At 40.6% G+C, this 27,950-nt stretch overlaps 1 protein-coding gene across 1 annotated transcript; it reads left to right on the top strand.

Moving 5' to 3' along the window:
* Positions 1 to 591: 591 nt before the first annotated feature.
* On the top strand, positions 592 to 26,785 carry HCLS1 (hematopoietic cell-specific Lyn substrate 1). The gene is made up of 14 exons (XM_032334828.1): positions 592 to 731; positions 3,629 to 3,712; positions 4,322 to 4,395; positions 15,556 to 15,685; positions 17,919 to 18,029; positions 19,734 to 19,788; positions 22,246 to 22,356; positions 23,033 to 23,088; positions 23,641 to 23,710; positions 24,328 to 24,539; positions 24,946 to 25,050; positions 25,572 to 25,782; positions 25,922 to 25,990; positions 26,193 to 26,785. Exons 2-14 carry the CDS (start codon positions 3,629 to 3,631, stop codon positions 26,327 to 26,329), a joined length of 1,425 nt encoding a protein of 474 aa, XP_032190719.1. The 5' UTR covers positions 592 to 731; the 3' UTR covers positions 26,330 to 26,785.
* Positions 26,786 to 27,950: the final 1,165 nt, after the last annotated feature.

Below are 27,950 nucleotides of genomic sequence, written 5' to 3'. Positions count from 1 at the left end.
CTTCCAACATCTGATACTATCTCGTTTTTTCAGACTTGCTTCTGCTAACTAGAACTAAATCTTTTCTACTAGTTAACCCAGATTCCTCACTACCCCCTAAACAATCTAAAATTTTCTGTCTTGCCTTTCCCCTGTGACTTATTCTCTTCCATCATTCAACTGGTCAATGTTTATTTGACTATCTATCTGTGCAAATCCCAGTTTTAAGTTCTATAGGTAATGTAGAAGTGAGTTTTTTTTAATCTTACCCTTCAAAATCCACATAAAAATAACTTTTCCCATTAAGCTTTTCTTGATTACCCCACACGAAATTACTTTTACCACAAATTTCTTTACCATGCAATATATAACTGCCCACCTATTCAGGACATGAAAGCTCCTCTGCACCTTCTTTCCTGTGTTTTCTGGTTGAAAGTTTTGCTTCCTTGGCCAGATATAAACTCTAAGAGCAGCATTTTTTATAACTTCCCTGTGACTCTCAGAGCCTTGCAAAAGACTAGGCCACAAGCATTTAAACCTTTTTTTTTTTTTTTAAGTGCCTAAGCAGAAGGAACTGACTCAAACTTCAGGAAGTAGCTGTGAGGACAGGGTATCAGGAAATGACAGAAAACCTGAATACGGAACTGAAGCAGCAGCTCAGTGTCTCTTGCTCTGAAGTGGCAGCACAGAGAGGGAGCCCAGTGACGACGTGAAAGGCTGAGATCTTAGAGCAAACACTCGCACTACTGGAGGTGGGTATTCTGAGCAGTGAGAAAGTCGGGGAGCACAGGGTAAGAGCTGAATTAAGAGGGACCTACCTGGCTCTTAGTCCTCAGTGAGAGATGAAGTCATTGCTAATAGGCTCTTAAGCTCTTATGGCCAGAGGCCTGGGGGTGAGTGGTTGTGGGTAATTAATGTCCGGGTAATTAACGTCTTGGAAACAGAAATGGGGGTCTGGTACAGGATTCAGCAGCCATTCAGGACTCCCTAGTTTCTGCTGACAGTCTACAGCCTCCTCCTAAGGCCTCTTGCTGCTAGGCACTGGGGTGGGAGGAAGACCACAGGAGGTAAAGACAAAGTCTCTGTCCTTGGAGAGCATATGGTCTCGCAGAGAGACAAAACTCATAGAGGAGACATTGTGACAGAGCAGGAAGTAGTTGCTAGGGTATGCCGGTCTGAGCACCACTGCAGATGGAGGCCCAGTGCAGGCATGATGGCTCGATTAGGGCTAGTTTCTGTGATTGTAGGATTACATAATCCCAGAATGTCAGAAATGAAGAGGACTGGGTGGATTAGCTAGGTTAACCTCTTCCATTTATTTTCCTTTGGGGAAAACTGAACATCAGAGATGTTCAATGATTTGCCAAATTAATACTTTTAATTGCTTACCCTGGTACCTGACAAGTAAATACATACCCTAGGTCATTCCCTTTCCCCTGTTTCCACAGGGGCTTAGTAACAGAGCTGGGGGGACCTGACTCAAGGTCCATGTACTTTACTGATGCTGTCAGGCAGCCTTGTGAGGAGGCCCTTGATTGTCGGCAATCCTGGGTCCCATTCCTCACCAAGTTATTCCCCAGTCCTCTACCTCTAAGAGTGCCTTTGCTTTCCTATTTCTGGAGGGAAACTCAAGGACACCAAATAGTCTTTGTATCAGAAACTTCCCTTTGTCTCAAAAATACATGAGGATGAAAGGTCTTTTGGGTAAGTTAGGCTGAGGCTTCAGAGGAAGAGCTGGAAAGAGGAGAGGACCATCAGTCCTCATTGCTTCCTTTTTGATTATGAGTATTTCAGAAACTTCTCCTTTCCAGTTTTCTGTGGGAAGTCATTTTCTCAAAAAGCAGCCCAGGAGCTACCTGCTCTTGCTTCCATAATTGTTGCCCCACAGGGGAAGGCAGAGCTGTTTTGGGCAGGGACTCATCCCACAGTGCAGCTGATTCAGTCACTATTTCTCCATTATCTCCACTATCCTTTTTGCATCTCTTTAACCAATCTTCCCCCACAATTTCCTTGGCCTAGTTTCCAAGGGGATTTTCAGAGTGGGAGAAATATGTAGTTTTCAAGTAGAAAGGAAAATCAGAGGCTCTGAGGGCCTATATTGGAGGCACTATGGAGGCCCAGGAGCAGTTGTTAAGAGGAACTCATTTAGGAGACAGTGAAGAGCATAGGAAAAGATACCAGTGGAATGAGGAGTCCAGGGAAGGATGACTAGGGGAGTTGCCAGCTAGTAAGTGGTGTCAGGGTCAAGAAGTCTCAGTGTCCCCCAAGCAGATAAGCATTGTCCATTGTTTCATCTTCACACAAAGATCCAGGATCCCACAGATGCAGAGCAACTTGCCACTCCTCATGCATAATTGGCAGGGCCAATGGAAACACAGTAGAATGACAATTTGGCTCCCATTTCATACTAGTGTTCTCTAAATATTTCTTTATTATTTACTTAGTTAATAAAAATCTAATAACTTCTAATATTCAAAATAAAGGATTCATTGCCTGTTATTTTTTGAGCCAGCTATCTTCCTTAGAAATATAATTGAACTGTTTTTAAAAATTAAAGAATAGGTGATTCATTCCCAGAAAATAATGCTTCCCTATAAGTTATTCAGGGTAGGAGTTTCAGCTGACTGCCCTACTAACCTCATGCACCTGTTCAGTAGCTGCTCTTAGAGTTGAGATGGGATAGCAACTTGCACTGGAGTTGGAATTTTTCTCAATAGAATTATGCAGGTAGTAGAGAGGAGTGTAGGTATTCACTCTATTCACAGCTGGACCAATACACACCTGTAACAGGAGTCATGTATAGAAACCTGAGTTGGGGGGCACCTGGGTGGCTCAATGGTTTAGGCCTCTGCCTTTGGCTCAGGTCATGATCTCAGGGTCCTGGGATCAAGGCCCATGTCGGGCTCTCTGGGCAGTGGGGAGCCTGCTTCCCCCTCTTTCTCTGCCTGTCTCTTTGCCTACTTCTGATCTCTCTCTCTGTCAATTGGGTAAATAAAATCTTAAAAAAAAAAAAAAAAAAGGAAAAAGAAAACTGAGTGGGATGGTGCCATAATTCTAGGGATACCCTAGTACCTCTCATTGATTGCCACTTCAAGCCACTGCCCAGCTAGCCTTCTGACACGAATGAATGATCCCAGCACTTATTTAACATTACCTCTATTACCTACATTTTTTAAAAAAAGATTTTATTTATTTATTTGAGGGAGAAAGAGAGAGAGAGAGCATGAAAGAGGAGAAGGTCAGAGGGAGAAGCAGACTCCCCAAGGAGCTGGGAGCCTGATGCGGTACTTGATCCTGGAGGTCTGGGATCATGACCTGAGCCAAAGGCAGTTGCTCAACCAACTGAGCCACCCAGATGCCCTATTACCTACGTTTAACATTAGTTATCATTACCGATACCCATGATGACTTCTCTCCAGACTCTGTAGGCCTAGATCATGTTAGTTTATCTTGAATAAATCATCCTCCCCACTCCTGTAACTGAGCAAAAGTATTTTCCTAAAACTTCCATCAGCTTTGCCTCAGGTTCTATTTTATTCTAAGAAAAAAAGAGCAAAACCATTGGACTGTTCTATCATTGACTTCAGCTTTCTTGTTTTCTCTCCTCTTGATTTATTCCCCTAATTATTCCCATCTCTTTCACCCTCAGATGTGGAAGTCTGTAGTAGGGCATGATGTATCTGTTTCCGTGGAGACCCAGGGTGATGACTGGGATACAGACCCTGACTTTGTGGTGAGTTTGGGAATAGCTTTGCTTGCTTGGAAAATCAATAAAAGGTGGAGGTGGGGCAATGAGGGAAAGGCATCTGGGCCATTCTGTCATCTTTCAGGGGGTTTAGAATCTGGGACTGAAATAGTGCTAATTGTGGAACTGACTGGTAGGACAATTTGGCTGTCATGAGTGGGAGATGCATGATAGTTGATTTGAAAATGGGAGGGGACGGGGCAGAGGAGTTTGACATTGTGATTGAGGGGCTATGACAAGCTATGGTGAAGGTGAGGTGCAGGTTAACCTGGGTCTCCTTTGGCCTGTGAGCCAGGATATGAGCTAGACCTGTGTAATTTGTGGGGATTCAGTAGTCGTAGCTGACCTGAAGGGAGCGGAAAGGAAGATTTCAGAGCCCACCAGTTTAATTCTAACATGGCAGGGGGCAGGGTCGGGCAAATATAGGGAGAAGTCTGAGTAAAGACCTTAAGTAAAGACCCTGAGTTTACTTTTACAAAAAGTAAAGAGGAGGCAGCAGATGTAGGAGACCTGGAGGGCATGTGTGTCAGCTGCACATCCTTTCTCAATGTGGCCCATCTCTTGCCATCACTTACTGCTGAATGCTGTCTTTTGCAGAATGACATCTCTGAGAAGGAGCAACGGTGGGGAGCCAAGACCATTGAGGGCTCTGGACGCACAGAGCATATCAAGTAGGTGCCAAAAGGACTGGGGAACAGGAAAAGGGTGTGGGAAAAGCTTGAGGAAAACTTGGAAACTTAGGGGAAAGTGAGGAAATAAAGAGGAGAGGAGGAAGTTAATGTCTATGTGTCTTTGCATTTTTTTTTTCTCAAGTCTGTCCCTGTGTGTCCCTATCTATGATTGTGTATTTCTGTTTCATGTCTTTCCTTTTATCCCCCCCAACCTCTTCTCTCTCTTATTTCTGACAACTATGCTATTTTCCCCAGTGGGTCTATTATAAGGGATTCAGAGAGGAAGTAGCTCGTATACTGAAGTTGTATTACTGTATAGCCTCATAAATATAAATGTGTGTCTAGAATGTAGGTGACTTCAGATGGGCCAAGAAGGATTCAGTAAAACATCAAGATAAATAACTGAATATATATCGTAAGAAGAGGACAATATTAGGTCCTGTACCTGGCCTGGGTGATTTTTAAAATAAAAATTTGAATTTGGCTACTTGACAGAAGCTGGAAACCATTAATGGTAATATGAAGAAATGTGACACTTGGAAAACTTGTTGATTAAGCTATTTTAGTTATGTGTTCAGGGGTCTTAAAAATCATAACCCAATATTTTATCAGAAATAAAAGCAAACCAACACTCATACTGTAAGAGAAAAGGAACATATCCAAGGGTTTCTGTGATACATATTATATATTCACATTGAAAGTTACCCTCTTCTCCTCCATGCATTGCTCAGGATCATCTAAACAGAGCTGTCTGCTTTGGATTGTATCAGAATGTCAAATATGAGTAGCAAAGTAGACACAATAAACAGCATAACAAGAGCAAAAATTAAAAAGCAAAAATTAATAATCACACACAAATTGGCAAAATTAATACCACTTAAAACTCCATTTTAGGTACCCACACACACTCTAACAACATTGTTATTACCTCTTTTCCCCCTAGATTTCAGTGGATACCACGTTACACAAACAACACACAATGAAAACTTGCCTTGTGTTATATTTAATTTGATAATATTCAATACTATGCATTGTTGTTTGATCAGACATAACAATTTATCTTATGTAAAGATAATGAATATTGTTCTTAAATAAACCAGGCAATTCTGGAAGCACTTGGAAAGATGAAAAAAAAAAAAAAATGGAGCACAGCCATGCAGGAAGTTTCTTGATGCTCCTTTGCTCATAGATTAAAGGAAAAAAAAAAAAGATCCTTTCCTGAGTTTTCCTGAGTAAAGGCTACTCAGCCCTAGTATCCTGAGAACAGTTAAGAGGAGGTACAAATGCTCCTTGTACATTTCCTCAACCAGTGCCTGTCTTACGCATAGTAGAAGCAGAACATTTTAAGGAGGACTTTTAAATTTTTGCCATGATCTTTTAGAAAGAACTTGAGTTTGGCTATCAAATTAGAGTTAGGTTCAATGGATAACCCAGTAGCTACAAATGATGTGAATTTAGACATAAATGTCTCCAAATCTCAGTTTATTTATCAAATGGGGATGATAATGGCTACCCTGAAGAGTATGGTTAGAATTCAGTGGGCTAACATGTATCAACTTTCTAGTGCAGTATTTAGCACCTCTGAAACAGCTCAATAATCTTTCTCTTTCTTGTTAAATAGATCAGTTTAAATCAGATTTTCTTTCTAAAAACCTAGCATAAACTTGTAAAAAAAAAAAAAAGTCTTTCTTCTCCCTAAGTAGTATTTACATGGACTGTTGAGTTACACAATTCAGTATATCCATTACCCTAACTGCTGACCCTTGGAATTGTAAAATGTAGTGACCTTGGATGTTACCTTATTAGCCTAACTGGATTTCTATGATAGCATGAATGGTGGAGACATTTACACAAAAACCCACTCCCCTCCCATTTACCCATGCTACCAAGATGTAAAAGCCCTCTCCCTGCTATTTCCTAGCAGGTGACAGTGGACAGGGCCCTTTTTCTCTCTGATTCTCAGTTTTCCCACTGGGATCAAAAAGACCTCTTGAAGACCTCACTAAGTCTCTAATATTCTGGGATTCTCTCTGGCTAGTGGGGGCTAAGCCAATTTTTAAGGTTAAATGGGAATCGCTATGGGCTTTGGAAAGGAGGGGGAAGTTGGAGAGAAGAACAGTAGCTGCAGAGTTGAGATCACTCAGAACAGGAAAAGGAAGTGATTGTGGTTCTCACTAATCTCACTACCTTCCCCCACACCATAATCTTTCTTTTTAAAGACTGCCTAAAGTATACTTAGTTTGGGGAGTGGCTTGGTAATTCAGTGAATAGCTCAAATGAATAGCTCAGTGAAGAGCTCAAATAGTTTCCATTCCTTATTTATTGTATAGCGAAGTCCTAGGCCAGGCAACTCCAAGCAACCTAGTGTTTCAAGGGCTCTAGTCCTTTTCTCCAGCTTCTTTCTGTCAGTGTCGCTCTCTCTTGCTCATGAGCGTCTTTGCAGTCAGTATATCCCATGTCCATTCTTGTCTGGATGTAAACACTGAGCTGCTTCTTGTCACTATATCTTAGTCTTGCTTGTTCCAGAATTTTATATAAATGCAGCAATACAGAATGTATTCTTTTGTGTCTGTCTTCTTTCACTCAGCATAATTTTTTGAGATCTATCCATGGTATTTAATTATCAGTCTTTTTTTTTAAAGATTTTTATTTAAATTCAATTTAGTTAACATACAGCATATTATTAGTTTCAGGAGTAGAATTTAGTGATTCATCAATTGCTTACAACACCCAGTGCTCAGTCTAAGTGCCTTCCTTAATGCCCATGAACCAATTACCCCATCCCCCCACCCACCTCCCCTCAAGCATCCCTGTTTGTTTCCTAGAGTTAAGAGTCTCTTAAAAGAGGGTTTGCCTCCCTCTCTGTGTATAAACTTTCTTTTGTTCCTTTTTACTGTCAAGCAGTTTCCCATTGTATGGATATACTATAGTTTGATTTAACCATTACCCTTCTTCTTCTTCTTCTTTTTTTTTTTTTTTAAGATTTTATCTATATTTACTTGACAGAGATCACAAGTAGGCAGAGAGGCAGGCAGAGAGGAGGGGTGGGGGTGGGGGAAGCAGGTTCCCTGCTGAGCAGAAAGCCTGATGCCAGGCTTGATCCCAGGACCCTGAGATCAAGGGCAAGGCTCAACCCAACCCAGGCGCCCCTATCCATTACCCTTCTGATGGACATCTGGATTGTTGATAATTTGGAACTATTACAAATAAAGCTGTCATGAACATTTGGGTCCAAATCTTTTGTTGACATATATTTTTATTTCTCTTGGGAAATAACTTGGAGTAGAATTGCTGAGTTATATGATAAGTGTGTATTTATTTTTTTAAGAAATTACCAAACTATTTTCTGAAAGGAATTTACCATTTTTTATTCCTACCAATAATGAATGGATTTTAATTGCTCTGCATCCTTGTCTATACTTGGTATTATTAGTATATTTAATTTTTACCACTCTTGTCAGTATGTGGTGATTTTAATTTGTATTTTTTTGATGCCTGATTTTGTTGAGCATCTTGCAATATGTCATTTGTGTATCTTCATATATCTTCATCTAAAGTGTCTGTTCAAATCTTTTCCTCACTTTTAAAGTCGATCATTTGTATTGTTATGGAGCTTTAATGGTTCTTTATATATTCTGGATATGTCTTTTTTGAGATATGTATTTTACAAATATTTTCTTCCAGCTTAAAACTCACCTTTTCATTTTATTAATGGCATCTTTTGAAGATCAGAAGGTATTAATTCTAATGAAGTCTAATTTTGAAAAAATATTTTGACTAGCACTTTATATATCTAAGAAACTTTTGCCTACTCCTTCAAATCATGAAAAATTTCTCTTATATTTTGTTCTAAAAGATTTATAAGTTTAGCTTTTACATTTAAATCTATGGTCTCTTACAAATTAGCTTTTGTGTACAGTGTGAGGCAAAGATTGAGTTTTTTTTTCGTTTTGTTTTGTTTGTTTGGTTTTTTTTTTTGCATGGTTATTTTATTGTTCCAACATCATGAAAAGACTGTTCTTTCTAAAGAACAGTCTTTGGGGACATCTGGGTACTCAGTTGGTTAAGTGTCTGACTCTTGATTTCAGCTCAGGTCATGATCTAAAGGTCATGAGATAGATCCTCATTTGGGGCTCATCCTGGACATGGAGCCTGCTTAAGATTCTCTCTCTCCCTCTCCTTCTGCCTCTCCCCACCCCCCCAAAAAGGGTGCTCTTTCTTCATTCACTTACCTAGCATCTTTGACCATATATATACAGGTCTATTTCCAGACTTTTTTTTTTTTTTTAATCTATATGTCAGTCTTGAATCATACAGCACTGATTATTGGGGCTTTATGATACTTTATAAAGTCACATCATCCTCTAAATTTGTCTCCTTTAAAAAAAAAACTTTTCACTCTACCAGGACTTTACATTTCTACATACATTTTAGAATAAACTAGTCAATTACTATTAAAAAGTCCTGTTCATATTTTACTTGAAATTGCATTGAATCTGTAGATCATTTTAGAGAAAATTGTTAGTTTAATGATCTTGAATTTTCCTACCCATGAACATGTATTTATTTAAATCTTCTTTAATTTTTTTAGAAATATTTTTCCATGTTCGGGTCTTGGACGTATTTTGTTAAATTGAGGCTAAAATACTTCATGTGATTCCATGTGATGATAAGGGGTATTTATTTTTAACTTTTAATTGTTTCCAAATGTCCATGGCTACTGTAGTCTTCATTCAGTGAAGACTACATATCATGATACATATCACTTCAGTGATATTGCAGGTTTGGTTTCAGATCCTTACAATAAAGTATATATCATAATAAAGCAAGTCAAATGAACTTTTTTTCAAATTTCTCAGTGCATATAAAAGTTATACTATAGCCTATTGACGTACAGTAGCATTATGTTTTTTAAAAAATATGTACATACTTTAAAAACATTTTATTGCTAAAAAATGCTAAGCATCATCTGAACATTCTGTGAGTCATAATTTTTTTTTGCTGGTGGAGGGTCTTCCTTCATGTTGATGGTTTCTGACTGATCAAGGTAGTGGCTGCTAAAGTTGGGTCACTGTGGCCATTTCTGTGGCAAAATTTTCTGTGCCAAAATTGGAAGTTTGCTACATTGATCGACTCCTGTCATCATTGTAGCATGCAATACTGTTTGATAGCATTTTACCCACAGTAGAGGTTCTTTCAAAACTGGAGTCAGTCCTCTCAAAACCTGCCACTGCTTTATCATGTAAGTTTATTTAATATTCTAAATCCTTGTTGTTATTTCAACAGTCTTCACAGCATCTTCACTGGGGGTACATTCCAATTCAAGAAACCATTTTCTTTGCTTGTCCATAAGAAGGAACTCTTCACCCACTGAAGTTGTATCATGAGGTTGCAGCCATTCAGTTGCATCTTCAGGCTCCACTTCTAATTCTAGTTCTCTTGCTGTTTCCCCCACAACTGCACTTACTTCCTCCACTGGGGTCTTGAACCCCTCAAAATCGTCCATGAGGGCTGGATGCAACTTCCTCTAAACTCCTATTAATGTTGATATTTTTATCTCTCCCTGTGAATTATGAGTGTTCTTAATCCTTTCCAGGTTTTCAGTGTACTTTGCCCAGATCCACCAGTGGAAACACTATCTATGGCAGCAATAGTCTCATGAGATGTATTTCTTAAATTATAAGACTTGAAAGATGAAATTACTCTTTGATCCATGGGCAGCAGAATTGATGTTGTGTCAGCAGACATGAAAATGACATTAATCATGTAATCTCCATCAAAACTCTTGGGTGACCAGGTGCTTTGTTAATGAGCAGTGATATTTTGAAAAGAATCTTTCTTTCTGAGCAGTAGGTCTCAACAGTGGACTTAAAATATTCAATAAACCACGTTGTAAACAGACATGCTATCATCTGGGCTTTGTTGTTCCATTTAGAGAGCACAGCAGAATTGATTTAGCATAATTCTTATGGGCTCTGGGATTTTCAGAATGGTAAATGAACACTGGCTTCAGCTTAAAATCATCAGTTGCCTTACCTCCTAACAAGAGAGTCAACTTGTCATTTGAAGCTCTGAAGCCAAGCACTGACTTCTTCTCTCAAGCTGTGAAAGTCCTAGATGCCATATTCTGCCAATAGAAGGCTGTGTTGTCCACACTGAAAATCTCCTGTTTAATGTAGCCACCATGATGAATTATCTGAGCTAGATTTTTGGGAGAGCTTGCTTGAGCTTCTCCATCAGGACCTGCTGCTTCCCCTTGCACTTTTATGTTATGGAGATGGCTTCTTTCCTTAAACTTCATGAACCCACCTCTGCTAGCTTCCAACTTTTCTTCTGCAGCTTTCTCATCTCTCTCAGCCTTCCTAGAATTGAGGAAAGTTAGGGCCCTGCTCTGGATTAGGCTTTGGCTTAAGTGAATGTTGTGGTTGGTTTGGTCTTCTATCCAGACCACTCAGACTTTCTCCAAATTAGCAATAAGGCTGTTCCACTGTCTTATCATTCATATTTTCACCAGAGTAGACTTTTAATTTCCTTTACAAGCTTTTCCTTTGTATTCACAACTTGGCTGTTTGGTACAAGAGGCCTAGCTTTGGGCCCATCTTGGCTTTTGACATGCCTTCCTCACGATGCTTAATCATATCTGGCTTTTGATTTAAAGGGAGAGACATGTGATTCTTCCTTTCACCTGAACACTTAGAGGCCATTGTAAGGTTATTAATTGGCTTGACTTCAACACTGTTGTGTCTCATGAATAGGGAGGCTGAGAAAACGGAGAGAGATAGGGAAATGACTGGTTGGTGGAGCAAGCACCATTTATGAATTAAATTTACCATCTTAAATGGGTGCAGTCTGTGATGCCCCAGAACAATTAGAATAGTAACATCAGAGATCACTGATCACGGATCACCATAGCAAGTATAATAATAATGAAAACTCTGAAATATTGTGCAAAATACACAATGTGGCACAGAGACAAGAAATGAGCAAATGGTGTTGGGAAAATGGTACAATGGACGTGCTTAATGTAGTGTTGCCACAAATCTTCAATTTGTTAAAAACACAATACCTGCAAAGTGCAAATAAAGTGAAGTGCTCCTAAAATGAGTTATGCCTGTATGTAGAAGTGAAATTGATTTTGATAGTGACCTTGTGTCCTATGAATTTGCCAAATGTACTTAGTATTTCTATTAGCACATTTTGTAGATCCTTTAGGATTTTCTACATCTATGAACATATCATCTGTGGATAAAATCTTAGTCTGTGTGACTCACCTTTTTGCTTTTACTTTTGTAACAGGAACAAAAAGATCGGTTCCTTCTCTTAGTTCATCTTTAAGACCTTGGATTTCACTTGGTTCCCATAAACTGCATTGCTTTATCAATTCCAAGGTACTTTAAAATTTAAAATAGGCATCTGAGAGTTAATGTGTCAAAAGTTTCTTATGTATGCCACTTGGCACATTGGATTATAACTTTTTGTATCTTTTTTGTATCTCTTCCAACGGCCACTATCTTCATAGTGGAGTGCCTTACAGTCAAAGGTTTAATTAATATTTAATATTTACTGAGTGAAGGAGCAATATATAAGACCTATTTAGAGTGGCTTCAGTTATATTGTACAGAATTTGATATGAAGTTGGTCTTCTTTGGCCCCAACATTTTTATTTAAATTGTATTATCTATTGGCATGATCCTCTAACTAGCCTTGCTGTCATCTATGAGGTGGAAATTCCTGAATCTCATTTTTATTTACTTTTTTATAAAGATTTTATTTATTTATTTGACAGAGAGAGAGAGATCACAAGTAGGCAGGGAGGCAGGCAGAGATGGGGGGAAGCAGGCTCCCTGCTGAGCAGAAAGCCTGATGCCAGGCTGAATCCCAAGACCCTGAAATCATGACCTGAGTGGAAGGCAGAGGCCTAACCCACTGAGCCACCCAGGTGCCCCTGAATCTGATCTTTAAATCCCTTTTAAAAACTTGTCTTAACTATAATATAGTTATGACCCATGTGGCAATCTTTGGAGTCATTAAAACTGCACATTTTTCTTCATTTGAAAGTAATTCTTGGTCCCATTTCTTCATTCTTCATCTGAATATTTTGGTTGGGAAATAACAGCTATTTACATGTTCTTGGAGCCAACTGCTTTTTTGACACAGACATTTCTAAAGTGTCAGTGTTGTTGAACTAGCAACACAGGATCTCTGCCTCCACTGCTGCCAGAGGGTTTAGAGCAGGCACGGGAACAGATGGTTCTTCCAGCACTTGGCTTATTTCATTTGGTTCAAAGCCAGCTTTCTAAAATTAACTGTGACTAAAGCCGAGAAGGCTTTTTTAAAAGACTTGGTGGGCTTATACTCCAAGGCCACCAGATGGATCTATTCTCCCATGAAAGAGGAGAATTTCTGCTATAGGTTGGCTATTCTGCCTGTGACCAATATATCTGGTTTTCTGAAGCTAGTGAAGTCCCAGTAACACCACTGCCTCAGTTCTCTAAACCTCTATATCTTGCTGCAGGAAGTCAACTTTTTTAATTAAGGATTCTCTTGCCCAAATATTTCTAAGAACCCCTTATAGGTGTCCTAAGTATCAGTCCTGATTGTCACTCATTGATACTAGTGCTAGTGCTGAGCTAGTACTTCATATCCTCAGGGCAAAGAGGTATGCAGAGATGCTCTCTACCCTCATGAGAAGATGAAAGTGAAGTAAGAAGGAGAATGCCTCCTTTCAGTGCAGGTGATAAGAGTGAATTTAATTCGTTTTTTTTTTTTTTAAGTCTCTGATAATGGCGTTATATTTTACTTATTTCTGGTACAGTTACTTTTTTCATTTTAATTTTTTATTTAAAATCAATTTAGTTAATACAGAGTGTATTATTAGTTTCAGGGGTAGAATTTAGTGATTCATCAGTTGCATATAATACCCAGTGCTCATCACATGAAGTGCCCTATTTAATGCCCATCACCAACTGGCCCTTCCCCCAACCCACCTCCCCTCCAGCAGCCCTCCATTTGTTCTCTATAATTAAGAGTCTCTTATGGTTTTCTTCCCACTCTGTTTTTATCTTATTTTATTTTACCTTCCCTTCCCCTATGTTCATCTCTTTTGTTTCTTAAATTCTGCATATGAATGAAATCATAGGATATTTGTCTTTCTCTGACTGACTTATTTCACTTAGCATAATACCCTCTAGTTCCATCCATGTTGTTGCAAATGGCAAGATTTCATTAGTTTTGATGGCTAAGTAATATTCCTTTTTGAGGAAACTCCATACTGTTTTCCTGAGTGTGTGCACCAGTTTAGATTCCCCCCAACAGTTTAAGTGGGTAAAAAAGATGTGGTATGTATGTATGTATGTATATATGTATGTATGTGTGTATATATATATACACAAAAAGTTAAAAATAGAACTACCCTACAACCCAGCAATTGCACTACTCTGTATTTATCTAAAGGATACAAACATGGGGTACCTGGATGGCTCAGTTGGTTAAGCATCTGCCTTCAGCTCAGGTCATGATTCCAAGGTCCTGGGATTGAGCCCCACATCAGGCTCCCTGCTCTGCAGAAAGACTGCTTCTCCTTCTCCCTCTGCCTGCTGCTCCCCCTGCTTGTGTGCATGCTCTTGTGTGTGTTCTCTCTTTCTCTGTCAAATAAATAAATAAATAAATAAATCTCTTAAAAAAATAAAGGATACAAATATAGTGATTTGAGGGGCACATGCACCCCAATGTTTATAGCAGCAATGTCCACAGTACCCCAAATGTGGAAATAGCCCAGCTGTCCATCAAAAGATGAACGGATTGGTTTTAATTAGCTTTTTTTTCATTTGGGTATAGTTGATACATAATGTTAAATTAGCTTCAGGTGTACAACTTAGTGATTTGACAAGTTTATACATTACGCTACATTCATCCCAATTGTAGCTAGTGTCTGTCCCATTACATCACTATTTTTTTAACATGATTTTATTTTATTTTTTTTTAAAGATTTTATTTATTTATTTGACAGAGATCACAAGTTGGCAGAGAGGCAGCCAGAGAGAGAGAGAGGAGGAAGCAGGCTCCCTGCTGAGCAGAGAGCCAGATGCGGGGCTCAATCCCAGGACCCTGGGATCATGACCTGAGCCGAAGGCAGAGGCTTCAACCTACTGAGCCACCCAGGCGCCCTGCATTACATCACTATTGCAATATCATCGACGATATTCCTTATGCTGTGAATATTATTCCTTTTAAATTATTACTATATTCAGTTAGGCAACATGCAGTACATCATTAGTTTTTTATGTAGTGTTCAACAATTCATTAGTTGCATATAACACCCAGTGACTATTATTCTTGTGACATACTTATTCCATAACTGGAAGCCTGCATCTCCCCTTCAGCCATTTTCCCCAACCCACATCCCCTCTGGCAACCATCAGTTTGTTCTCTGTATTTATCTGATTCTGCTTTTTGTTTGTTTTACTAGATTTTAGCTTTAAGAATTATCAGATTTGGGAACAGAGGTGAAGGGCATTCATTTTTGACAAGAATATACATAAAATATTTAATGTATAGATAAATCTCTCAAAGCTACATTTTTCCTAATCATCATTGTTAATGACTTCCTAGTATGCCATTGGGAGGTAATATTGTGATTTACTTAACTATTCTCTGAGTATTGGCCATATAAATTGTTTCTTAATTTTGCTATTAGATACAGTGTTTCAGTGCATAGTGTTAGACATTAAGCCTTGCTATGTTTAAAATTATTTCTTTGCAGTAGACTCTCGGGACAAGAATGTGTGGGTAAGAGGGTATATAAATATTTTTGTGCTTCTTGAGAGAGAATATCTAATGCCAGAAGGAAAATAACTTCCCAGTTTCAAGAATATAATTGGTGTCACTATCCTCTAATATTCAGGAGCATGAAAAATGAGGAACATATCAGTAGGTTATTTAGTGGGCAAAATAACAGACTGTAGGAAATATTATTGGCTGATGGAGAATTTAAATCAGGCTATGGTCTTATCTCTTATTCCCAGACCAAGTACTGATATACTTTGGGGGCTCAGATTATTGCTAAAAATGAACAACATACCTCGAGACTTCTATTTTTCTGGGAAAGAGAATTCTTTGGCTTTTCTGCTAGATGAGTCTCTGTGATGTGGTTACTTCCAGCATCCACCAGCTGAGGAACAAAGTGTCAGAGGAGCATGATAGTCTCAAGAAGAAGGAGATGGAATCAGGGCCCAAAGCATCCCATGGATATGGAGGTCGATTTGGGGTGGAAAGAGACCGCATGGACAAGGTAAGTTGAAAGGAAGGTATTTGCTTAAAGACAAAAGATAGATTGATTTTTTTTTTATTGGTATTATGGTTTAAAACTTGTTCAAAAGTCCAGTGTTGGGGCGCCTGGGTGGCTCAGTGGGTTAAGCCGCTGCCTTCGGCTCAGGTCATGATCTCAGGGTCCTGGGATCGAGTCCCGCATCGGACTCTCTGCTCAGCAGGGAGCCTGCTTCCTCCTCTCTCTCTCTCTGCCTGCCTCTCTGCCTACTTGTGATCTCTCTCTGTCAAATAAATAAATAAAATCTTAAAAAAAAAAAGTCCAGTGTTATTTGTACTTTAAAATAGAAGAGGAGAGGCACCTGGGTGGCTCAGTGGGTTAAGCCTCTGCCTTCAGCTCAGGTCATGATTTCAGGGTCCTGGGATCGAGCCGCACATCAGGCTCTTTGCTCGGCAGGGAGCCTGCTTCCCTCTTTCTCTCTCTGCCTGCCTCTCTGCCTACTTGTGGTCTCTCTCTGTCAAATAAATAAATAAAATATTAAAAAACATTTTTTTAAAAAGATAAAAGTGGAAAACGGGATTCAAAAATTTAAAAGGGGTGGCCCATGGTAGGCCCAGTGGTACTGTAACTTCTAGACTAAGGAGACAGGGTCACCATTGGAGAAGGAAAAAATATGTTTTAAATCATTTACTGCTTTTAAGCGTTTGTATATTATGTTGATGTTGCAACTTCTCTTATTATTTTCTTTACTGTGTACTTTGTGTTCTTTTTGCATATATATTATACCTTATACCTTATATAATATACACATGTGAAAAATGTTGATGTGAATTAGTTTATTAGATGCCTTCAAGTATGAATATTGTTTTCCTTTATCCATTAGCTACTATAAAAGTATGATAAAAATGATTGTATTATAAATTATAATTTCCATTGATTTTTCTAACCTCAAAGATAGAGATATATGCCTATAACAAAAAACCGTTTATCTTCAAGGGGAAAAAGATCTATCCAGTGAAAGCTGTTCTTTCACCTTCAGGAAGTGTTTTGTTTTGTCATTGTGTAAAATGCAACACAGGCTTATAATCTCCACAAAATTCCTAGGAAAAAACTAAAATAGATAAACATTCATTCACTCTTAAATTCACAAGCAAATTTGACCTATACAGACCTCAAAATACTGTAAAGTGAGTTCCCAGAATCTCAAACAGGGCAGTGTTTTACATCAGTCTCTGTATTGATAATGTTTATCCTAGCATGAGCTTGGAAATACAGGAAGAAGGAGAAAATTTTCAATTTCTTGAGACCCTGCAAGATACCATTATTTGGTTTGAAGTACTACTCAAGTCCCAGATTATTAAAGTATCCATATCTAAATATTGGAAGAGTGAGAGAGTTTTCAAAACCAAATGGAAAGTAAAACAATAGCTGGAATAAAAAGTGGAAGAGAATAGGGAAGTTATATGCCCTCTGGGGCTACTTGCATTATTGTCGGTCAACCCCCTTTGGTGGAGAGTCAGTCACTGTTAAATATCAGGGCTCCGCTGGCTCTTCTGAAATTTGATGGACATCCAGGCATTCAGAACAAAATCATTTGGTTCTTTTCGTGAAATATGCAATTGGCTGCAGCATTAAGTCAGTTCCCTTTGATCTCTCTTCAGTAACTGCCTCATTCTATTTTGACCCATTAATCCTCCCCCTTTTTTTTTTAGCTTTCCTTTCTGTTTCTGATTTAAATGCTCTCTGTCTACCTCGTCTCTATCTTTGGGGTTCCCAGTACATCCTATAGGAGTTTCCTGAATGGATTCCTAATAGTATTGAAGAAGACTTAGGATGTGCGAGCCTCCAGAAAAAGTGAACTTGCTCTCCTTGTATCACATAGTGCTTGTGTGATACACTGCTGGAGGCTGTGAGACTGACCCAGAATAGAATTTCTGGTATTCTTACATCCCAACCCATGACTGTACAATTTCTTTTTTTTTTTTTCCAGAATTTTGTTTAAATTCAAGTTAGATCAGATATAGTGTAGTTATTAGTTTCTGGGGTAGAATGTAGTGATTCATCAGTTTTATGCAACACTGCTGCTCATTACATCACATGCCCTCCTTAATGCCCACCACCCAGTTACCCCATCCCACCACATACCTCCCCTCCAGCGACCCTCAGTTTGTTCGCTATAGTTAAGAGTCTTTTATGATATCATTTCATTTTATATGGTCATTTTTATCTTTCATTCATTCCATCTGGTTTTTCTTAGAGTGCTGTGGGCCATGAGTATGTTGCTGAGGTAGAGAAGCACTCTTCTCAGACTGATGCTGCCAAAGGCTTTGGGGGCAAATATGGAGTTGAGAAGGACAGGGCAGACAAGGTAAGTCTCTCCCTGTGCTATGCAGCTCAAATCATGTGAGACTTAGAGTACTCACACACCGTTGAACGTGGGTCTATGCTTCTCCTATGTAAAGACAGGGTAATGGACTCAGGAAGGTCTGTCATGAGGATAGCTCCCATGAACTTCCTTAACAAGTTCCTTGGTGCCATTTTGGGAGACCACATGCTAGGGTGATAGTGTTAATTTAAAGGAGACAAAGATTCTCAAACTCTATTTAGATAAGAAATCTGTCAAACCACTGATTTTTATTATACCTGTCTGTACACATGAAGAAAGAAGAGGGAAATTTCAAAGCTCTTTTTTTATTCAAACATCAAAACGTTGTAATTTTTTATGCCTTTCAGAAGAAGAGAGATGTTAGTTTAAGTATTATTACCACAGCAGTGAACAATCAAGTAAAACAGATAACTAGGGTTATAATGTTTTTAAAAGGTAAAGGTTACTTTTCACAGGATTTAGCACCAAATCCCTAACGTCCAGCGGTTTTAAAGACTCCTTTGTACAAAAAAAAGTAGTTTTAAAAAGAGGAGATTGCCCAACTAACAGCACCACCCAGGTGCCCCAGATCAGACTCTTTGAGCTTGTTTTTTATGGTGCAGAATAGTGTCTTTTCCCTTGAAGCTGCATACGGACAGGACATTTCCTTCACAGCTAGCTGAGATTTTCTTTTTACCTGCCCTCGTTAATTAGGTGGGCCTGAATCCTTCAAGCATTTTAGGGGGTTGGGGAGAAAAGTTCAAAATTGCTATAAGGAAAAGGAAAAAGAAAGAAGTTAATTTTTCAAGGCAGTAATAGAGTATGGAACATGGAATGTTCTCTAACCTTCCATCTTGCCATTGCCTATCTGTCATCATTCTTTCTTTCATCTGCCTCAGGAGCCACAGACTGAATCACCTAAACAATCATAGTGTCCTGTAAATTATGAAACAATATATATTAAGAGCTCTTGAGATGTGAAATCTTGTCTTGCTTAGACACCCATAGGTACTGAGCTAGATGGGAATGCAGCTGTGTGGTGATGTTGGGTATTGGCCAACATATCCGGTCCTGGAGTAGCTAGGATCTCCCAGTTGCCTCTGTCCCATCAAAACACATCTCTGGGTTTCTGCTGCCACTTAGGGAAAGAGAAGAGGCATAGTATAATCAATTAGGAATGGGATAATATTACTTACAGGGCACTTTTCTAGCTCTTACCTCATTTTAGTTTCATGAGAGTTTGGAAGAAAGGACTAATTTACTGAGTGACACAATGCAAATCCTTTATACACCTTGCCCCATTTAGTATTCACAATATCCCAAATAAGGAGGGATCATTTCTCCCATTTTATAGTTGATGTTAATGAGGCAGGTTTACCTATTTTTAGTTCATATTTGAGGAGACTGAGGCTAAGTAATATAAAGAATATGCCTAAAATTAAACAACTGTAAATAGGGAAGTTTGGGGTTGGGGTTTGAATCTGGAGCTGATGAACATACAAAGCCCATGTTCATTGCTCTGTAGCACACTGGCACTACACCAGCCTGTCAGGCCAGAGTGCTCATCTGTTTCTAGGTTAAACCCCCATTCTCAGTCCTGAGCTCTTAGAAACTAGCCTCTGGCCTGAGCTAGGGGTAAGAGTATGTGAGAGAGGGGAAAAACTGTCAGCTCCAGTTCTAACTAATGCACTCTGGTTTTCTCTGTAGTCAGCAGTTGGCTTTGATTACAAAGGCGAAGTGGAGAAGCATGCATCTCAGAAAGGCAAGGACCCTGCTCTTCAGCCTTAGCAACCTGACTTACCAGTTCTGCTCAGACTTCACCTCCCAACAGCTGTCATCAACTCCCTCTAGTTCCACGATGTAGTTCCACAGTTTGTTTTATTTATTTATGTATTTAAAAAGATTTTAGTTATTTGAGAGTGAAAGAGAGAGAGAGGGAGAGAGAGAGAGAGAGCATAAGTGGGGTGAGGAGAGGAGCAGGGGTGGGAGGAGCATAAGGGAGGACCACGAGTGGGGGTGGGGGTGGAGCATGAGCCGGGGGGTGGGGGGGGCGGGTAAGGGTGGGGGTTGGTGAGGGGTAAAGGGAGAGGGAGGAGGCTCCTCTCTGAGCAGGGAGCCCGATGAGGGGCTTGATCCCAGGACCCTGAGCCATCCAGACACCCCTCCATGTGTTTTTAAACCCCACAAAAATGAATCATTATTATTATTTAGTGGATACTTATTTAAATTGACCAATGTATTTGTCAAGTTCCTGGAGCATCACTGTATCTCATTATTTGCTCCTTTCTTCTGTTTCCTTCTTATTAAACTATATCCTTTGATAATGCTTTCTGTGAGAACCTATGAAAGAACTCCCAGACTTTGTCTGAAAAATACATTTTGTTCCATTCTTCATTGTTATTTTCCCTTCATCACTTTGAACACTTTGAAGGTATTATTTCATCCTCTTTGGCACTTTTTTCGTCCTCTTTTTAAACTACTCTTAGGTCGTCTAACCATCATTCCTTTGTAGGTAACATGTCTTATCTCTCTGTTCTATTTTTTTTTTTTCATGAAAGACTTTCTTTTTGTCTCTGATATTCTCAAATATCACCAGGATATATCTAGGGGTTGGATCTATTTCTCTTATCCTACATGAGACTTATCTATCCTCTTCACCCTGAGAAATACTTCCATTATGGAAAGTCTCAGGCGTGTTTTCTTTGGATAGTGCCTCTCCTCTTCTGTCTTTTATTCCTTCTTCTAGAACACATTATGGTGTTATATTGGAAATTCTCATTCTCATTTGGATGTCTCTCTATTTTTTATTTTGATTTTTTAAAAGATTGATTGATTTCAGCAAGAGAGTGCAGGGGTAAGGGGCAGAGGGAAAGGGAGAGAGTGTAGTAAGTAGGCTCCATGCCCAGTACAGAGCCAGTTGCAGGGCCTGATATCATGATCCTAAGAATCATGACCTGAGCTGAAATCCATTGTTAGATGCTTAACCAGCTCAGTTATCCAGGTGCCCCAACCATATGGACTATCTTGGTGAATGTTCTATGTGCACGAAAAAAAAGATATTCTGCAGTTTGGGGATATAATGTTCTGTAAATGTCATTTAGGTCTTGTTAGTTGCTAATGTTGTCTGGGCCTTATATAATTTTAGATTCTTTTTGTCTCAACATTCTATCAATTAATGTAAGAGGAGTATCAAAATTTTTTATCTAGGATCTCAGATTTTTCTATTTCTCTTCCTGTTTCTGTCAGTTTTTGTTTCATGAGTTGTGATTCTGTTAATAGGTTATATCAGCATACATATCCCTCATTAATGGTGATTTGTTCTCTTATTGTGTTATATCTCTCTTGTCTCTTACAATGCATTTTATATTGAGGTCTACTCTGTCTCATATTCCTGCCATCTTTCTGTTACATATTCTTTCTGTGGTATGTATTTTTCTAGATCAGAATTAATTTCTCAGCTTAGAATTCCTGTGAAATATAAGTGGTATAAACTGGATATTTGCATTCTACCTACTCAGGGTAGGTCTGGAGTTTCTGAGTCTCATTGATAAAATCTCCCCCTACCAAATGCTTAACAGACTACAACCCCCCTCACCATTTCCCCACACAAATGAGTAGAATTTTTCTAGAACTCTTTTATAAGAATGGGTAGACTGCCATTTCTTATTCTCCAGCCCCCTGTTTTTGTGTAAGAGCACATGACCCTATTTCCTAATCCACAGACAATAAATTTGGGACTTAAAACACCCCTGGGTTTTCTGAGTCAGCTCGTAATTACCCTCATCTCTACTTCTGGAGCCAGGATTTTTTTTTTTTTCTTGTCTCTTGAGCTTCACTATTAACAAAAAGAAAGATTGTTCTATTTTAGCAGACATTTCTAAGTGTTTATATGGGAGTAGGGATAAGCATAAATTTTGTATGTATCTTCCTTTTTCCGCCTAAAAATCTGTCCTTACATTCTCTATACCTTCCCCTTCCTTGAAGAAGGGAGAAAATTGAAATGGTCTCCTCTTCTTGGGATGGAAGTAAAGGAGAGGAAAGGAGTGAACAATGTTGAATTAAAGTTTACAAAAGATGGCTTAGGATACTTTCTCTTTAATCCACCTAGATTCTAGCCTTCTGCCTTCCCAGGCCCCTATCCCTCTGCGCCCATTCCTTCCTCTTCCACACCTTCCTGTGGGATGAGAGTGGGCTCTCATGACTACTCTTTCCACCATAGATTACTCTCATGGCTTTGGAGGCCGCTATGGGATAGAGAAGGACAAGAAGGACAAGGCCGCTGTGGGATATGACTACAAAGGAGAAACAGAGAAACACGAGTCTCAGAGAGGTGAGTTGCAGTTGGAGAGGAAGGAGATCACACAGTAGCAGAGAGCTCTCCTTCCTTTCTGAAAGCTGGCACAGAGGACCCAGAATACAGAGGTACAGACGTGCAGTGGAGGTGGTGGGATAACGGGTAAGTATATATATGTGAGGGGGTGGGATAACGGGTAAGTATATATATGTGAGGGGGTGGGGAGAAACCAGGAAGGTAGAGGGGAAAACAGCAAGATTAGGAGCGGGACAGAGGAAACCAAAGAGAAGGAATTATTGAGTAAAGGGTAAAGACAGACAGGATGGGTAATGACACGGGGGTGATATGGCTATGTGTCTCATGGGCCACTCAGCCTCACAAGGACAGAGAGGTCTCTCTCTTCCCTGGGACACATAGGGGATGGCTGAAGGGCTCTCATTGTTTTTTTCCCATTTCTTCCTTTATACTCCTTCCTTTTCTGTCACTTCTCTCTTTTTCTCTTTTGCTCTTCACATCTCCCTCCCGTCCATTCTCTCTCAATCCTTTTCTGCCGCTTCCCATCCATGCCTCTGTCTGTCCTCTGATTCTCATACCTCCTCATCCATCTGTTTTCCACATTTCTGTCTTCTGGTCTTTCTTCCCATGATTCCTCTACCTACACATCCCTAGCATTTTAACTCTTCTTGTGACTCTCAAAACTTTTGTCCTGTAGATTATGCCAAGGGCTTTGGTGGTCAGTATGGAATCCAGAAGGACCGAGTGGATAAGGTAAAGCACCAGCACACCAATGTCTTGAGAATAGGTCCCTAAACTGCTAAGTGTCCTGAGCTGTCTTCCTATACTCCCCACTGACTGCCTTCAGCATCTCATGGACAAGTCTTCTGCAGCCTGAGCTTTAACTAAGGAGAATGGAGGGGGTCAGAGAGAGACAAACACATAAACTTCAGGGCTAGGTGATGTTTGAAATTTCATTTATTGCTAGGCATTGCTTAATTCAATCTATAATCTCTCTTCACTCCATTCACATCAGTTCTTCTCCATGCACTGGCTGGGGCCCTGCTGCATTCTAGGCAACTGGACTTAGAGTTGTGAGACTCAAGGTACACTGACCTTTCAAAAAGGGGAGCTGAGCCCACCGGTTTAGAACTTCTTTATCCTGCTCTCTGCCACAAAATAACAATATCATCATACCCTATTTAACTACTGAGCATCAAATGGTCAGGGATACCTCCTATGGAGGCCCCAAACCCCAATACTGATTTGGGTCGTTACCATTCCCTTCTCCTCCCCACACCATGGATACTCTTCTCCTCCCTGCAGAGCGCTGTTGGCTTCAATGAAATGGAGGCTCCAACCACAGCTTATAAAAAGACGACACCCATTGAAGCTGGTGAGTCTTAACAATTCTTTTCTCTGTGTTCCTCAACCACCTCTCCCTTCTCATTCTTTCTTATGCCTAGACTACCTCCTCCCATGCCTAGACTAGCTGAGATAGACTTGAGCCTGCCCATATATTTCCAGATTCATACTCCTAAAAAAAAAAAAACAAAACAGGTTAAGTGTATAGAGAGACAGAGTGACATTGGAAAGGAATTGTAAGCAGAGATCACAGGGAGGGAGGGATAGGGAGCCATTTGGGAAGAATACAGAAGGACAAGAGCTTGGGATATGGCAAGAGAGGGTGGCTGGTTGTCAGAAGGCATACACATTTAAGGAACGTAGAGAGGAAATGATGGTAGTTAGGGGAGCAAGGTTTATAACTTAGAAAGGACAATAGTCTGAGATTGCATGGCCTGACTACATGGAAATTTGGGCTTCAGGGCTCCATCCTCCTTCTGTAATCCCCTTGTTCCCCCATTAGTACCTCTTTACCTTTCCTCTCATGAGTTCCTCTCCATCTGCTCTCTGCTTGGATATTTAACCAATTCCCTTTCTTCCTTTGAGTGCCAACCCCCACCCCTACCTGTGACCCAAGACAATCCTAATTCTTCTTGCCCGTGTCTGCAGCTTCTAGTGGTGCCCGTGGGTTGAAGGCAAAATTTGAGTCTATGGCTGAGGAGAAGAGGAAGCGGGAGGAAGAAGAAAAGGCACAGCAGATAGCCAGGCAGCAACAGGAGAGAAAGGCCCTGATAAAGATGAGCCATGAGGCCAAGCAGCCAGTGGACACTGTGGGAGAGCCAGAAGTGCCAGCCCCGGTGCCCAAGAAAATCTCTTCAGAGGTGAGTGCTTGGCCTTCTGGGATTCACATCCAGGATTCCTTGCCCAGATGTGAGCCTAAGGAGTCCAAATCATTGATGGAAAATAAGGCACAGGCCTCCCTGGTGTCAGGCAGTCTAAAATCTTTGTGTCTTCAGGAAGATTTCAGTCTGAATGATTGGGCCTCATATATACCAAAATGTTAGGGGAGGAAAATCCCAGATTTACATACATCAAGATTTGCATATTTGACTGTGCAGCTTGTCATTGTTGCAGGAACAAGAGGAAGGAGCTATCACTTCAGATTGGAGCCCACCTTGGGGGGTGGTTGATTTGGATTGGCAGAGACAGGAAGAGGTGTTCCTGGTCAATATAAGATAAAAGAGGGAGGTTTAGATACTTACAAGAGAGATGCTTTATTCTCCCCAGGCCTGGCCTCCAGCAGGGAGCTGTCCATCATCAGAGCCTGGGCCTGTGAGAACCAGTAAGGAACACCCAGTGCCTGCCCCGCCCTTGAGGCAGAATCCCCCAGAGGTAAGTGGACTCCCAAAGATTGTCTGCTCCTTTCCCATCTCCTCGTGTCCTAGGAAGGTGGGCCATATGAAGTGACCAACCATCCTGGTTTGTCTGGTACCATCCTGGTCTTAGCACGGAAAGTCTTGCATTCTGGGGGTCATGCAGCCCCGGCCAGACCAGGACAGTTGGGCATCCTGCCTGTGGTATTCCCCAAAATGTATTTTTGCTTCAATTTTTTCCTGATCGTTCAACGAATCAGACTTGTTTTCCATTTCCTTCTCCTCACTCCTTTTACATTTTCCTCCTGTCACCTCTTGGTAGGTGTTTTGAGTAGGTGGGTATGGGAGGAGGTCAAGGAATGAAGATGGATAAAAGACTGGGTTTTCTAGGAGAGGTTATTAGATGGAGGTAAGGATAGAGGGTAGAAGTGGTAGGATGGTGATACATGGAAGCCTTAGTTAGCAGTCCTCCACTGGAGGTTTTAGAGAGGCAGCTCCTGGTGGGTGGAAGTTGCTTTGATCCACACCCTCTCTTCTCAGGAAGAAGAGCCCCCAGCGTTGCCTCCCAGGACTCTGGAAGGCCTGCAGGTGGAAGAAGAGCCAGTGTATGAAGCAGAGCCTGAGCCTGAGCCTGAAAATGACTATGAGGATGTTGGAGAAATGGATAGACAGGAGCAGGATGGTGAACCAGATGGGGACTATGAAGATGTGCTTGAAATTGAGAATCCTTCTTGTCCCTCCACTCTGGCTGGTGAGTGGTGGGGGAGAAACAGCTCCTGAATTGGGTCTAGTCTGGGGTAGGGCAAGAGGAAGAATTGCCCCATTCTCTGGAAGGACCTGTTTTCCTTCTCCATGTTGGTGAGACCATGTTTATATTTCTCATTATGCAGAATCATCTAGCCACCCAGCTGGGACTGGAGCAGGGATCTCAGCTATTGCCTTGTATGATTACCAAGGAGGTAAGTTTGGAGTTGACTCAGGGGTCTTATGCCTGGAGGCCCTTTCTAGGTAGGAGAGAGGGAGATGGATTCTGGGGGTCAGTAAGGGACCAGCCTTGGCATCAAGAAGAACAACCCTTTCCCTCCCTGAGGTTTATAGTGGGCACAGGAATGGAAGGATTACTGTTTGACCATACTAATATTCCATCAATTGCCTCCCCAGAGGGAAGTGACGAGATTTCCTTTGATCCTGATGATATCATCACTGACATTGAGATGGTGGACGAGGGCTGGTGGCGGGGACGTTGCCATGGCCACTTTGGACTCTTTCCTGCAAACTATGTCAAGCTCCTTCAGTAACTGGCCCTCCCTGTCTTCTGCACTGTGACTTCCCATGGCCAAAATGGTTCTGCCTCCACTCATGCCCCATTCCTCCTGCAAGAGTCATGAGTTGCCTGATATTTTAGACAGACTTTCCTCTCCCTCTCCACTAGGGGTTGCGGCAGAGACAGTGTGAGGAAGGGGTCTCCTTCCACTCAGTGTCCTTGCTACCTGAGATGGACTCATGGATGTTTATCTTGTGGTCCTTCCTCCTTCCCCGTGAATGCTTCCTCCAGTACCCCAAGTGTTTCCTTGCTCTGTTTGTGAGCTCTGAGCCTCCTGGTTTGCTTACATGGGAAGGTACATCTAAATTGCCTGGTTTGCCTGGCTGTGCTATTAACCCACTCTATGTTTCTGCAGAGATTTTTTTTTTTTAAATCTTCTCTCTGTTCAGTCTTAAATCAGAAATAAAATGGGACTATGATTCATTTCTTTGATGAGGTAAATAGTACTTTTTATGCAGCCCTCTGTGCCTCTACTCTCATGGCTCCAATTCTTCCCTCTTTCAGGCATATCTATAAGGCTTTCTCTTATCTGCCCTGTACCCTGGATATCAAGGGTTGGGCCTTTTCCTTAGACTGTATTTAAACCCAATCCAAAACACAATGACCTGGAAAATGGCAGTAAGATAGGATGCCAGGGGGCCAAGAAGAGTCCACAGTAAAGCAGTTCAACTTTTTTGGCTTTAGCAGTTATAAGAGGCTCTCCACTTTCTTCCTGGGAATAATGACTATATTCTTTTAGGACATGACTCTTGAGGAAGAAACCCAAATTGTGGGATTGAAAGGAGGAAAAGGGAGATTTGGCCAATAAAAAGAGACTAAAGCTAAAGGACCACAGACTCCAATAAGGTGTTAAGAGGATTTAGGGTCAGAGACAGTGGCTTCTACTAGAGAACATTCAGGCTCCCTTGTAGCTAGTTGACTGAAACTGATAACCAAATAGAAGGCAGACAGAGGAAACTTAAGAACATTCTATATGGTCCAGAGCCAAGGCTGATAAGAAAAAGGATGAATCCGTTTGGATAGCTAGTGGTAGACAAAAAGCAAATCACCAAACAAATGATGGGGTTGAGAAAGAATGAGAGGCCCCAGCCTACTGGGTTCAGCAAGGTCTGATAGGAGATCACGGGCAAAATCAGAATAAAAGTCAGGGATTTGGAGCAAAGATAAAGAAAACAGTGGAATCCAGGGGGAGCTAGGATTAGTGATTGAGATCCAGACTTGCTCTAGGACTTTGTAAAGTTGGTGAGCTCCTCACATGACTAGAGCACTGCATCCCTCAGTCTGGTTCTTGGTTTTTCTTCAGGATACACACTCCTTTGTTTCCACAATGACCTGTGTGCCAGGGATTCACAAATCTGTCTTCAGACCTAACTTACAAGACTCACCCAGGTAGCCATCTAGATTGCAAAACAGCTTTTATTTCTGCTTCTAGAGACATTGGGATTTCCAGCATCCAGAGGCAAGTCTTCAGAGATATTCACAATCTCATTCTTCACTTCAGTTTGACTTGATATCACACAGAGACCAGACTCTCAAAGTGGTTTTCTGGCTACATCTCCAAGCCCCACATTGCTTTTCAATTTTCCTTTCATTAG

Source organism: Mustela erminea, chromosome 1 (genome assembly GCF_009829155.1).
Source record: "Mustela erminea isolate mMusErm1 chromosome 1, mMusErm1.Pri, whole genome shotgun sequence".
Lineage (NCBI taxonomy): Eukaryota > Metazoa > Chordata > Mammalia > Carnivora > Mustelidae > Mustela > Mustela erminea.
The sequence above is the reverse complement of the archived record's forward strand: the minus strand, read 5'-3'. Positions and strand labels throughout refer to the sequence as shown.